This window comes from Microtus pennsylvanicus, chromosome 7, assembly GCF_037038515.1.
Source record: "Microtus pennsylvanicus isolate mMicPen1 chromosome 7, mMicPen1.hap1, whole genome shotgun sequence".
Taxonomy (NCBI): Eukaryota; Metazoa; Chordata; class Mammalia; order Rodentia; family Cricetidae; genus Microtus; species Microtus pennsylvanicus.
The window spans coordinates 99,233,202-99,248,571 of NC_134585.1; the positions used below are offsets into that span (position 1 = coordinate 99,233,202).

The 15,370-nt window shown below is 39.0% G+C and overlaps 1 protein-coding gene across 1 annotated transcript in view; it reads left to right on the forward strand.

The window, feature by feature from the left end:
* The window catches only part of Snx7 (sorting nexin 7), a 77,442-nt gene that overhangs the window by 20,535 nt on the left and 41,537 nt on the right, over positions 1–15,370 (forward strand). The window contains exons 3-6 of the mRNA XM_075981505.1: positions 6,162–6,272; positions 6,850–7,014; positions 8,571–8,769; positions 12,560–12,759. Of these exons, the coding sequence (XP_075837620.1) occupies positions 6,162–6,272; positions 6,850–7,014; positions 8,571–8,769; positions 12,560–12,759 (675 nt within the window). The remainder of the gene's footprint in view (positions 1–6,161; positions 6,273–6,849; positions 7,015–8,570; positions 8,770–12,559; positions 12,760–15,370) is intronic.

Sequence of the window (15,370 nt, forward strand, 5' to 3'; positions counted from 1 at the left end):
CTTCGAGCTTCTGAAAATGTGTAGTGTTAAAGAATCACGTGCATTGACTTTTCTTATGAAAGCTATTTTGGTAAGATAATTGCATCTTAGCTGCCCTTTATTTGGCTCCTATGAAATCTGATATTTGAATTGACTTTATTAAGTGGTGTTTTTTGGTTGTTCTGCTAAGAATAAGATTTTGGTTTTTTATCATACAAAATGATAACTAGCCTGGTGTGGTTGAGCATGCTTGGAATCCCAGCACTTGGAGGCTAAGTCAGGCGAAACTTGAGTTTAAGGCCAACTTGGCAATGTATAGAGTTCAAGGACAGCCTGGACTTCATGAGGCATACCCCAAATAAATAAAAGATAGATAGATAGATGATAGATAGATAGATAGATAGATAGATAGATAGATAGATAGATAGATGATAGATTAGATAGATAGATAGATAGATAGATAGATAGATAGATAGATAGATAGATACCATTGGAAAAAGAAGAGTTTGGTTTCTGTTAAAGACAGGAAATCATTAAAAATAGGACACATAACATTTTGTAATTTTTCTGAGAATTACAAAGTATAATACTCTTTGCTTCTCAGAGAGGATCAAACCACAATCATTGCTTGCATATGAAATGCTCGTTCAATAATACAAGAGAAATCGATTCAGAAAGCAAGTCTGCCATCCTTTACACAAAGAAAGCTAATGTCAGACAAAATGAAACAAAATGTAATCGGTTTCAGTAAGTACTTTTAAGACTAATTTCTAATTTCTCTTTGCAAGTTAAGTATCTATTTTAGAAAGGCTCACCCATCACCAGCGTGGTTCTCAAGTGCTGAAGAACATCTCCTCTAGCTGAGAAGATTCTGGACAGTGTCCTCTTACAATCTTTCAGCACAGACTCCACCCTTTGGCCCATTGCGGTTCCTGAAAGTGTATATATTGAACCTCTTTCCTTGGCCCCTCATTTCCCTCAGTGCAAAGTGCACCCCACCCAGCTACATCATATAAGCTCACCGCATCTTCCTCCCAACCCTTGCTTTGCTCAGGCAGAGTGGCTTCTATGCTGTCACTATTCTACGTGCCCCTAGGTCTCATGAGTAAGAATATGCTTTTCCATCTGTCTGATATCTCCATCTCCTTAGATGGAAAGGGTAATATTTATTTTTCAAGATATCAGCTGCCTAAGAAGGTTTTTCTAGCTGCCCAGTGCCTCCCAGCTTTCCCCTGTTCTTCCATACTATTCCAAGGGAACCCTTGAAGAATGTAAAGTATCCAGTTACAGAAAAGCAGCTAAAAATGCATCCTCAATCTTTCTAAGTCTCATGGTTCTTAAAGCTAAGATCTAGAGATTTCGGCAAATGCTAGTTCTGTAATAGAACCTGGTGTTTCTCTGAGAATCGACTTAGGTGAAACAATCAATGTAAAACACTTAGCCCTATGCGGTAAGTGGTTAGTAACTGGCATCTCCCCTTTAGTAAGTAGAAAAGTGTGTGAGGATTTGTATTTATTTCCAGGGAGTCTGAGCTTCTCAAGGAAGGTTTTAGTAATTCCAAACAGGAGTGACTTACTTGATAATTTACTATTTTGTTGAATTAATGAGTAAAGTCCTCATATTTTATGGTATCAAGATGGGTTTTAGCAAGCTAGCAGAAAGCTGAATCTAGATTTCTCTCGTTTGCTTTATGTCTTGGGCATGTCAATCAACCTCTTTTTATCAGTTTCTTCATTTGTAAATAGGATAATGGCACTAACTTTGGAGACTTTTGTAGAAACCTGAATACATGAATACAGGCATACTGCTCAGAGTGGGCCTGAGGTTCTGTGCTCTCGCTATCCTAACTGTGCACCTACCTTCTTGTCCTTGTCACCTCCCAGAAGAGGATCTTTGAAACAACTCTCTCCCCATCATTTGACTTTCTCAGATGTCCCTTATGAAGCACCCGGGAGATCTGGTTCTGAGCAATGACACACATGAACTGTCCTCATTTGTACGACATTTTTAACTGACTTCATTTAAATTAATTTAGTGTGCAAGGGTAAGTAGGTAGTGCAAGAGTGCACGTGGCACTGCCCAAGTGTTAGAGGACACCGTGAGGGAGATGGGAGTCCCTGGGCTTGAACTCAGATCGTCTGGGTTGGTGGCCGGTGTCTTGACCTGCTGCGCCATCTTATTGTCTTTTCCCATCATATTTAAATGGGCTGCTTTTATAAAAGTAATAATAAAAATGACATTAGAACATATGAACCAGTTGCCGTCAATGGTGACTACATTGAGCAAGCAATGCTTTAAACACTTTCTACATAACTGAAAGCAATTAAGGAAATTAGATACTATTATTTGCCCTCATTTCCTTCCGTTGGGAACTGAAATTCAACAACTTTACACGAATTCTACAGCATAATAATTGGCAGAGTTCTATTTAAACATAAACCATTTACTTTAGTATATCTTTTCCCACTACATTTGTGTGTATGTAGAACTGGCAAACTGACTTTTCACATTACTATAAACTAAGTGCCCTTTTCTACTTTTTGACTACACTTATATGCAATAAATATACATTACATATATAAATATATGAACATCTGTTAGATGTGAATTTTGTTATTAAAATAACTTTTTATTTGATTATTATCATTCATGCAATATTGTACACAATTTTCTTTAAATGCTAGTGTTGTTCAGAGTATTTCTTTTATCTGTTACGAATCTATCTCTGGCCAGGCGACCCATGTTGGACAGAGATTTCTGCTTTAAAATTTTGGTGTGAATTGATTTACTGTTAATTTAATTTTAAGTCTTATGAAGGAAAACACAAAGTTGCTACAAACCTTGGACATTTATGGATGGCTTCTCTGAGAAAACTCCTTGCCCAAGCTGCCCTTGAAATCACTAGATGGCTAGGGTGACTTAAAGTTATGACTCGCTTGCCCACACCTGCTGTGTGCTGAGATTACTTGTGAGCCAACCACCTGGCCTAGCCAGTGCTGAGTGTCATACCTCATGCAAGATAAGCAAGCTCTTACAAACTGAAATACACCCCCAAGTTCAGTTTTAGTTTTATAATATTGCAGTTCATGCATTCAAAGGTCTGTAAGAATATACACATATACAAAAGGGGGCCGCCCTCTCACCCGTCACGTTGGACGCACGTTCGTGTGGAACCTGGCGCTAAACCATTCGTAGACGACCTGCTTCTGGGTCGGGGTTTCGTACGTAGCAGAGCAGCTCCCTCGCTGCGATCTATTGAGAGTCAGCCCTCGACACACGAATATACACATATACATAATCACTTGTAAACTCTGATAGCCTCATGCTTAGGATCATTTAAGAATTATTCAGCTGTATGAGCGTGAGTGCCAGCACTCTCATGTTCAAGGCTTCTGTCTCAAGAGGAAAGGGCTTTTGTTCTTGAGATGGACTGAGATGGACATCCTGAGGTGGCTACTTTGATGAAGTACTTTGTCTTTTGGACATGTAGAAATTAGTTTCTAAGAGAATTACCTGTGGTCTTTTCTCCTATATTATTATCACGACGACAAACATGTTAATGTCTGATCGTGTGCAGGCAGTAGCTGATGCTCTTTATTCATGAATTGAATATTCAGACTCATCTATTTCTAAAGCAGTTTTGTAAATCTTCTGTATTGTCTTCTTTTCTAATTGTTGCTGCCTGTTAAGCCATGGCTATCCTTGTCAGCAGCTTCAACCCTGCCGCTACCAACAGCGGTTCTGCCACAAGAGCCTCAGCCTGAGGAAATTATGTTCCCTCAAGCACCAATTCTTTTAAAGCTACAAAAGAACTTATCTAAATCTCTGTCCCTCCCAAGAACTCAAAATTCAAAGGTTGAGGTAGGATTCTGTTCCCCAGAGAGGCTGAGTGGCAAGCAGCTCAACCGGCTCACCCTCTCCCAACTTGTTCTCTGTGCTGCTCCTTGCCCCTCCTTAGAAACCCTTCTCCACCTGGCTCCTCTCGCTACATCTGGTCAGCTAGTGGCTGACGCTGCCTTCTGTCTGCTGGTGAATTTTATTTAATCAAGCATGTCTTTGCTGATCCAGAGCACAAACAAAAGTAACACGCCCTAAAATAATATTCCACAACACTTGTGATCTTAGAATACCTGCTCACCCTGGATCAAAGGTCAGCATTTGTTGAGCTAATCAGTGCATTTAGGGTGTGTTTCACATGGACCCATTGGTGCTCAAAGTCAAGTTTCTTAGCTCTTGTGGTCGCAGATGAAAATGTAACCACTGTTTGTAGTATTGGTCCAATGGAAACCTGCATTCAAGTTGGAAGCAATATCGTCACCAGAAGCACACCCTGTAGAATATGTATTCTTTCTAAGTTGAAGATCTGTCTTCAAACCCAGTTAGTCCTATAGCTGGGAAGCTTCTGCTTTAGATGGGATGGTGACTCTATACTCTACAGAAATCAGCCATTTTCTAAACTCGGATAGCTATAGCTTCTTTCCTTGCCGTATCCCATTCAGGCAGAGTATAAGATCCTGTAGTAGAAATATTCTGCTGAGACCTGGCCACATTTTCTGTTTTCTTCAATTGTTATATGTTAGGAAATTCTTTTAAGTCAGCGATAGAGTGATAAGGACAGACTTGAGTGATTCTTTGGTATGATTTGTCATTTTCATGCTGGAATTTATAACAAATTGTTTTCTGTTTACTAAAGAATTGGAAGTGACTGGGGAAATAGACAGCTGAAAGACATTTTCTTCAACCGTTACTTGAATGCATTCATTGTTATTAATAGTCCCATCAGTTTATTGTTCTGGAAGTTGTTCACGAACCTGTTTGTAGTGCCTGGTGTTCAGTCGGAGGAGAGTGACTAATTCATTCATTTGTGTGTGTGTGTGTATGTATGCATATATACATCCACATGTCAGTCAGCATGTATGTATTGTTAAACATGTTTTTACTGGATTTAGATTTTCTGTTTTTACTGTTTCTATATCCTGTGTCATTTTGCAAAATAATTACATTTTTGAAGTGTTTTGTGAACATTTAGATTCTTAGGCTTCTGCATCTGATGTATACCAACTTTTTTCCAACTGCAAAGAGAACATTTACTAAGATATACTGTGTTATATTATAAACATAGACTTCTAAGGATTTGTACAGTTTCATGAGCTTATTAATGATTTCTAAATGGTCAAAACGATACCCAATGACTTAAACTGCTTACTTTTGAAACTAATTCACCACTTTGGATAGTTGTTATTTTTCTGTGAGAGGGTGATATGTTTGCAATATTTTATTCTATCTTTAGTGCTGCAGGAAAACCTCAACCTAAATATTACTATATGTATTTTATATGCAAAAATTCAGCTAAGTGAGACATTGGTATAAGTGGTTATTTTCTCATGAGAGGTAAGTATGAATTAGAGAAATACTACTTTTATTTTGGCCTGAGATACAGGCAGGAGATATGAGGTTGATACTGAGCCCATGTCCTTGTCACATGAGCTGGCAGCGATTTTTCATTTACTGGGAACAGACAGCGTAATGTATTTGCTAAAATTTTGGAGTTTAAGCATGTAGCTCAAAATAAAACCCCTTGAGAAATTATAGAGAGAAATATCTTTTCACATTAAATATCCATTAATTACATTCTTTTTGAAAAAGTGGCAAAATCACTCTGCAAAATGTTAGAATTTTTACATACCAACAGCAAATTTTAGTGGAAGCAGTTCATTTGAACCACATCCAAGAGAGCAGTCTTCTCAGTTATATTCAGGTTATTTTCCAGATTTTAAAAATAGAACTTTCCTCAAATTCTGAATGTTAATCACGTTAAGAAAAGAAGAATGTTTGAAACCTACATTCCGAGCCCACTTTCCAAACGAAAAAATCACGCCAGAGTACTAGTAGTTAAAACAGCCAGATGGTTGTTGGAAAGCAAAGTTTTCAGTTTGGACTTCAAATTTAAGGGTGGTGTTTGCTTTCTTTCTGGAAAAACCGGAAAGTTCGCTTCATTTCATCTGCTGCATGAATAGATGACAAAAAAAAAAATGCATGCAGACTGACAAACACTGAATAATTAGGATGCAAGTTTTCTTGGAGACCAGTTTGCCCTCTCCTCCGTAATATCTGAAATAGAATTAAGCGAATGTCTCCCGTCATATACTTTAAGGGCTGTTATGTTTTCTTGCTTCCTTCAGACATCTCGTGGGGAATTTGATTCCAGTGAATTTGAAGTTAGGCGACGTTATCAAGATTTCCTCTGGTTGAAGGGTAGACTAGAAGAAGCACATCCCACGCTCATTATTCCAGTAAGTTTTAAGGGTTTGTGGTTGTGGTTGTTTATATTGTAGCCCCTGTACTAGCATGAATATTTTAGAATGTCTAAACCACAATTCCTTTAAACATACTAAGATTCAGTTATCTTAAGAACATTTACTTCTAATCCCTTTAACCTACCTATAGATTTTTTTATACTATTGTAATATGAACTGATGCTTTATTTTTTATGCATATGTATATAGAGGTCTCAGAACTACATGGGATGCTGGGCACAGAGGGTGGGTGGAGGGAGATTCTCCTCTACTATGTGGATCACAGAAGATTGAGCTCAGGTAGTCAGCCTGGTCTTCCACCATGTGAATTCTGGGAATGAAACTCAGGTTGTCAGACTTGACAGCAAGTGCCTTTACACGCTAGGCCATCTTACTAACCCTCAGATGGATTTTTTTTTTAAATACATATTTTCTTTTTTTTATATATTGGCATGTAAACTTAGTTTTGACGTCCCCCCCGCCCCATGTAGCCTGTCTCCATCTCCACCCCCAATTATTCCACTGTCAAACCCATGTTTTCTCAGATAGTTATTGTTTTTATTTTTGGTTTCAGCCGTTGCCAGAAAAGTTTATCGTGAAAGGGATGGTGGAACGTTTCAACGATGACTTCATCGAAACCCGCAGGAAGGCATTGCATAAGTTTCTGAACAGGATCGCTGATCATCCAACTTTAACATTTAATGAAGATTTCAAGGTTTTCCTCACTGCACAGGCCTGGGTAAGTGGTTCTATTTTATATTCATAAGGCTCTCTTAGTGTTCACATGTGCAAAAGCCTGTATCCTCCCTCTTTCTTGCATTTACACATTAGTTAAAGGTGTCCTTGAAATGTGTTTGTCAATTGTGCTTAAAAAAAAAAAAAAAGATCCTTGAGAAACTTCGTCAGGAATAACTGTAATGGTCTGCCCTGTCCCTTTATGAGACAAGCTCTGTCCACTCCCCCCTCTGCTAAAGCAAGCAGATCTTCCTTCAACTTCCAGCCTGAGTTCCTTCTTTTCTGTCTATATATATATCTCCTATGTGTTTTGCTCTCCAATTTATTTGATCCCAAACAAACACGTTTCCCAAATGCTGCAACCCTTCTCAAAATCCATGAGTTCTGTTTGCTTTGTTATTCACTTAAGCACACTGTATTTCTCAAGGGATGATTTTTTTTGTGGGCTGCAAAGCCTTATATAGCATGTTCTTGTTTATTTTTGTTTTTTTTTTTTTTTGTCTGTAGCTCTCTCTGCCACGTTAACTCTGAAATAACTAGCTACGTGTCTTATTAAACAGCTTCCTCTGCAGACAGTCATTCAGCGGAGGTGGCATCCCAATTTTCCCACTCCACTTGGGTGAAGAACCGTGATCGGAGAATGTCTTATAAACTAAGATGAGAACTTGAAGGAGGCACAGTGTGTCCTGTGGAGCAGTGGAACCTCTAAATGCAGATTGTTGTGATCCACGCCCACGTCCTCCCATTGCTTAATTGCTTGTACACCTTGAACTTGCTCTTCCTGTGCCACTATTTCCCTTTGAACATGAGGAAGATAATAGAGCATGGGTGTATTCTCAGTTGTACTTTTAAGACTATGCTTGTAGTTACTGGAGCATATCAAGCTCTCAATAAATAATCTGCTATTATACTTGAAAAATTTATCAAGCTTTCCACTCTTTTCACTATTAACGTGGGCCCTAAGAAATCATCTTGAGGTCATTTTTATATGGAATACCTGCTCTAAAATTTAGGTTGGGGACTGGAGAGATAATATTTAAGAGCGCTTGCTCCTCTTGCAGAGGATCTGAGTTCAGTTTACTACTGTCTGTAACTTCAGTTTCAGGGGATTTGACACCCTCTTTTGGCTTTTAAGGGCACTGCATGAATGTGAGGCATATATACATTCAGGCAAACACACCCACATGAACGTAACATAAACATAAATCGAAAAGAAAGAAATATAGATTTCCAATCACATCATGGACTTCTTGGGTATCTTCTTGATCCCTGATCCCAGGGTTGTTGTTTTAAAGATGTATGCTTTGAGAAAAGACTGCCCACCTGATTTACACAAGTGCTTTGAAATGGACTATTTATCCAGTAGACTGGAGTGTGGGAGGATGTTACCAAAAATAAATTTAGATGCCTCAAATGCATGTGTTTTAAAAGACACACAGTGCAGTGTGTTGTTGTCTCTGTCTCACTCTTTGCTGCTCTGTGGGATGCTGCTGATTGGCTCACCACACTGTGGGATGCTGCTGATTGACACACCGCACTCCTTTCTCTTTTTGTTTCTAGGAACTGTCTTCTTATAAGAAGCAAGGGCCTGGCTTGCTGAGCAGGATGGGGCAGACAGTCAGAGCTGTGGCTTCCTCCATGAGAGGAGTGAGGAACCGGCCGGATGAGTTCACGGAAATGAACAACTTCATCGAGACATTTAGCCAGAAAATCAATTTGATAGATAAAATATCTCAGAGAATTTACAAGGAAGAAAGGGGTATGTGGGGTCACCTAAGACTGGTCATACAGATGTTCGACCTCTTTTGGACCTTCACTTTGGCTGCTGTGGTGTGGGATGTGGTGTGGTTGACCCTCTTACAATTTTACTTGTAAATTATGACTCATGCTATGCCATCCATTGAAAAATTTTCAGAAACTGGAGAGGTGGCTCAGTCTATAAAGTGCTTAGCATACATTCACAGATGAGGACTTGAGTTCAATTTCCAGCAGCAATATAAAAACCTGTGTGTAGTATGAGCATAAAAACCTGGGGGTAGTAGCATAAGCATAGAACCCTGGTGCTGGAGAGACAGAGGCAGGTAGATCTCTGGGGATCATCGTCCAATAGGTCTGCTTGAGTCAGTAATCCTAATGTCCCACTCAAGGACCCTTCTCATAAAACAAAGTAATTACTTCCTAAGGAACAGCACCCAAGGTTAACTTCTGACACCCCCACCACATTCATACCTGCACACTCATGCATGAGCACCAGTTCACACACAAACACACACATACACACTTACACGCATATACACCCTGCACACACATACACACATTTCCTAAATGTTTTTAGGTAGTTGTGGCCACTTTTCATTTGGTTCTGTGGAGCTCTAGCTGTTCTGGCTTCTGTGTGTAGACCATGACGGCAACTCTAGCTCTGAGCTTGAGATTTTGAAGTTAGTTCTACCATGGTAGTATCAAGATTCAACATGAACTTGACCCAGAAGTGAAAGAATGACATTTTAGGAGTTGCAGTTTTCATATTCTCTAGTGGTGTTGGGAGCAGAATGATGTGTTAACACCTTCAATGCATGTCATGAAGACTTTCCTATTAACTGCCTCTTACAGATCAGGCTAATCTTTAGTTTTCAGTAGTTCTATTCCTATTCCTAAATGATTTTTATTTTCTAATTTTAATGCTACAAGAGACAGCTGAGTCAGCAAACATGTTTTCTAATATAGGTTGGTAGTGGAGATGAAGGGTCACATACAAATAGAAGTTATTGTACCCATGGCTTATTTGTTAATTTCTTGATTGTCTACCTCTGTCATTAAACGGTAAGGCCCTTGCAGATAGGCAGAGGGAAATTTGATCGTATTTCTGGTCTGTACTATGTCGATAGCTGCCGTGTGGGCAAAGGAGAGATCTACTTCTTCAAGTTGTCCTCTGACCTCCATGGGCGCCCCGTGGCGCATGTGCTGCACCGCTCCCCAGATAAATAACTAATGTATATAATGGGGAAAAGGAGTTTGGAAGTAGGAGACAGCTCAGTGGTTGAAGCACTTTGCTGCGGGAGTGTGGGAAACTGAGTTTCTATCTTCCGAAACCGTGCAAACTTGGGCACAAAGGCTCGCCATCTGTAGCTCTGTAGCCGCAGAGCTGAGGAGGAGAGACGGGTGGATCCTAGAGGCTCCCTGCCTAGTCAGCCTAGCCAAAGGCAGGGGAGCTCTAGATTCGCCGTGAGATCCTGCCTACCTGAAAATAAAAGGCGAAAGTCATAGAGGAAGACACCAAACATAAACCACCAGTCTCCATATGCAGACACATGGATGAGCACACTCACATACATATATACATACTGAAACATACAGAGAATTAACAAAGAAATAATTTTTTTAAAAAACGCAATTATTTTCCTAGAAGATGTGCAGTCTTCATTATGTAGTGACTGGATGCAGTTTAATCATTGGGTTTGATCCTCTTTATGTTTTCATTTCTTCTTTCTTCCTTCCTTCCTTTCTTTCTTTCTGCCTCTCCATTTCTTCTTCCTCTCCTTCCTTCCTTCCTTCCTTCCTTCCTTCCTTCCTTCCTTCCTTCCTTTCTTTCTGCCTCTCCATTTCTTCTTTCTTTCCTTCCTTCCTTTCTTTCTTTCTTTCTTTCTTTCTTTCTTTCTTTCTTTCTGCCTCTCCATTTCTTCTTTCTTTCTTTCCTTCCTTCCTTCCTTTCTTTCTTTTCTTTCTTTCCTCTTTGCATGGGATCTCAAAATGTATTCTGTCTAGCTGACCTCATGCTAGGAGTCAGTTATGCAGCCCTATACCGGGTTTACTGTTTTTATTATTCTCCGGAAGTTAATGATTTTAGCTAGGTTCTGTGATTGCCAAACTCTGAAGCAGGTTCTGGATACACAGTTAGGCTGGGTAGCAACTCAAAGCATTCTGTGGAAATTATTGACACGTAAGAGTGCTAAGGGTGTCCACAAGCTTTGAAATTACTGGCAAAGAGGATGTTTAGTAGACTTTACTCTTTGTGAAGGAACCTTGATCCTGACAGACATTGTCATGTCACGTTCTTGTTGTTGGAGTGATTGCTTCCAGCCTGTCCTGGAGAATTCTCATTATTTAAGGCCAGGAGGGATTTGGAGAAGGGAAAACATGATCAAACTATATTGTATGAGAAACATTGATTTAAAAAAAATGAAAAAAGAGATAAAGCCCACTTAATATACCTGGAGGACTAGATTCCACTCATATTAATGGAGAGTCCTTCAGGAATTTTGGAGTCTCCACCTGTGCAGGTCATTCATTCATATCCACATTAGGAAATATTAGAGGACAATTTCTCTTTTGATGTTTTTCATTCTCCACTAAAAAAATATGCTTGGCTTTTTTTTCTTTTCTGCTCCCCAGTTTATTTGGCAGAATGCTGCTGAGCACATGTTGCATTGCTTCTCTGTGCTGTGGACTAAAGAAGAGGTTGCAACTGTGCCTGCCTAGCAGACTGCACAGTGTACTTGATACATATATTATGACTTGAATTCCAGGGGAATTAATAAATGTTGGCATATTGGTGTGAGTTGAATGCTGTGTAATTTAAAGGAGGCTCTTTGGTAAAAATAGCTACCTAACAATAACCATCAATGAGCACACAGCCTGAGGACAGAACTGTTAAAGGTCTTGTTTTCTGGTTTAGTGTTGACACTCTTTACCAAAGATGAACCTAGACTCAGAAGAGTGAAGTTAAGACTGACACCTTTATCGTCATGAGATCACTCATGTCTTTATTATTTTGAAACTTGTTGAGTTCACTTGATCATGAAAAAATAAGTTGTGCTAGTAGTAGCTTCACTTGGAAGAATAGATTTCGGTGTACCACATAGACAGAAGATTAAATGTAAAGAGTATCATTGTGTTTATGGTGATTCTTTGAGAGTATAGGGAGGAGCCCTGTAGATTTGCTTAGTCAATGGGCCATGGCTACTACTGGAGAGTGTATATAGTTAAAAGAAAAGGAGAAAGACAGATTTTGTTTAGGACATCCTGAGACGCTGATATACTCAGGTATATGATAGGTGGAAGTTTATAATAGCTATGATGGTTGTATGATATATTTCTCCAAGCCTGGACAGTGAAAAGGGCATCCAATTTTGTTTATACCTAGAGAAAAGAACTTCAAAAACTAACTTGTACAACCTGGGATAGCTCGTTAGTTAATATAATGGTATTATATTAACTAATGATAATATAAGCATTTGCTTATATCCAAGTGTGAAGACTTGTATAGAGTGAAACAATGTCCTGTCATATTGTCTATGATACAGGAATTTTGAAGAAAAAAACATTTTTAGGGGCTGCAGAGATGGCTCAGCATTTCAGTGTGCTTACTGCTCTCCCAGAGGTTGTTGGCTCACTACTGCTTGCAAATCTATCCATCCCCAAGGGTCCCAGCACCCTCTTCTGGTCTCAGTGGATACACGAACATATGTAGTGCACAGTTCTACAACCAACCAAGTAAATACAAATAAAAATATGTATTAAAATGTAAATTGGCTGTCACTTCTTTGTTTTAGATTATTTGGATGAAATGAAAGAATATGGCCCCATTCATACTGTGTGGTCAGCGTCAGAAGAAGACCTAGTTGACACATTGAAAGGCATCGCCAGCTGCATCGACCAGTGCTGTAAGGCCACTGAGAAGCGGATGTCCGGGCTGTCAGAGGTCTTGCTCCCTGTCGTCCATGAGTACGTGCTCTATAGTGAGATGCTAATGGTAAGCCACTCTAGCAAGAGTCTCACTGCTGTTCCCTGCTTGATCCTATCTCTGTGTTTTTACCACTCTTTCCTCTCCTCGTGGGATGTTTTACATGTAGATGCCCGAGGGATATCTGTTGATTCACAGCATCCATGAATCAATGACTGGAAAACCATGTAGGAGAGGATTAGAATACTCAATAGCAGCACCAATGATTTATATGATTGTTGTCAATCCAAAGCATCCTCAATTAAGATTTACTTCAGGACCAGTCTTCTAGCACTTAAATGTTTTATTTTAAAATATTTCTTTTGTGTGTCTTATAGATTTATTTCCCTGAGAGTTACTCTCCTGTATCATTTATGATTTTAGAACATACTTAATATGTATTATGTATATTTTATGTAGAGAGTGATTGAATAGGGGCTTGATATCTGCTTTGCCTTCGGGCTGCTTCTGAAATGAAATTTTTCAAGTTAAAATGTTCTCTTTGACCATTTGAAAACCTTTTATTTTTTTATATCTACATTTTACATTTTTCTTCCTCAGTTCAACTTAAGATTCCCAGATTCTTGCATTTGGTAGTGCTGTCTGTAGTGCCAATTTTATTTCCTGTATCGCCCTTTGCTCTCAGTATGTTGTACAGAAAAGTGGCTCCTTCTGGTGTCTAATGTTTTAGGGAGATGGTAGAGGATAGCCACAAGGGAGTAGAATCATATACTCCAATATAGCCCCTTCTGTTTATAGTTGGAACCATGATTGATTTCTGATGTTATACACCCCTGATTTCTAGGAATCTTTTTTCAAAAATTGTTTCTATTTAGGTAAGGTAGTATAGCCTCTTAAACATGAGGTCCTTCTCTTGTTTACGCGTTTATCATGTTTAGGCTTTCTCTGAGAGAGTCATTAGATCTTGCGTGAACTTTTCAGACTTTGTTCTTATCTGTATTCCGGGGAGTCTTCCATAAACAAACACTGCTTGTTTATCAGAGTCCTAGGCTTCACATCTCCTTGGCTGAACTCTTGGTTTTCTCTCATTATTATCTCTTCATGATTCTTCAGGGAAATCTGGTTTGTCGGTTTTCTTTCATCAATCAGATAGTATTTATCCATCCCTGTGCTAAGTCAAGATAGGAATCAGTAAAGCAAATTCTTGTGTAATTAAAGTCCTGGAAAATCATAATATCTACTAGAAAGCATTCTTATTTACCTACTCAATGGTTGAATTATCTTATAGTCACCAATGATGTAAACAGTACTTTTTTTGTTTTTTTATATTTATTTATTTATTATGTATACAGCATTCCTTCCATGTAGGTCTGAAGGCCAGAAGAGGGCACCAGACCCCATTACAGATGGTTGTGAGCCACCATGTGGTTGCTAGGAATTGAACTCAGGACCTTTGGAAGAACAGTCAGTGCTCTTAACCTCTGAGCCATCTCTCCAGCTCCTAGACAGTAGTTTTTATATTACTGTTTTCTTCTTTTTATATTGGGATCTTGTAATCTGAGTTAAAATAATCAGTAGCGATATCCTGATAAAAATAATAATTAAAATTGTGTAATCGTATGACGTATATATTTATATTCAAAATATATTTATAAATGTGAAGTACATTACAGACGTATACCCCCAAGTATGTGGAATTTAATTATAGTAGAAGTCATGTCGATTAGAGGAAAAATAGGGTGTGTTAGTTAGGGTTTCTGTGGCTGTGGGCAGACTGCATGACTAGGGCAGTGCTTATAAAGGAAAACGTTGAATTGGGTGTGGCTTACAGTTTCAGAGCATTAGTTCATTATCATCATAGCAGGACATAGCAGCTGGGAGGCATTCATGGTGCTGTCGAAGGAGCTGTGAGTTCTACATCTTGATTCACGGACAGCAGAAGGTTTCTGTGTCCTACTGACCAGACTTGAGCATGTAAGAGCTCACAGCTGCCTCCACCATGATGCACTCCCTCCAAGAAGGCCATACCTCCTCTAGGGCACACCTCCTTAGAGTGTCACTCCCTATAGGCAGAGCATTCAAATACGTGGGTCTCTGGTGGACCATACCTACTCAAACCACTAAAGAGGAATCTTGACATTAAGCAAAGTTAATGTTATAAAGAAATTTGTGATAATTCGTGGAGTTTTCTGTGGTTTTTGTCGAGATTAGGAAAAATTTTAATCTACTTTGTTTCTTATATAGCATATCTTTGTGCATAATTGCCTCCATTATGCCATCTGTATACATGCATATATTTTCATCATATTCACAACCTCATTGCTCCAGATGATACTTTTCTTTTCAACTTCCGCTTTCATGCTTTTTTTTACTGGTTGGTTGATTGCTTGATTGATTGGCTTTATTGCTTGCTTGCTTGCTTGAGTCATTGATTTGAACCACTAAATTTTATTGGGTTGCTTATAAGAACAAAGAAGGTGGTTATAGGAGCATGAACAACTTATTAGTGGTAACACCGCTGAAGAAAATTTCTCTCCTTTCCCTAGCAAGTGTTAACAGCCTATAGATTTCTCATAGCCTCATGAGGCCCTTAGCTCTAGCAGCTCTTAACTACCTGTAAATTACCAGAGAGAGGCAATTCTGCAAGGAGAGAAACTTGACTCAATATGTCTCTGGACAC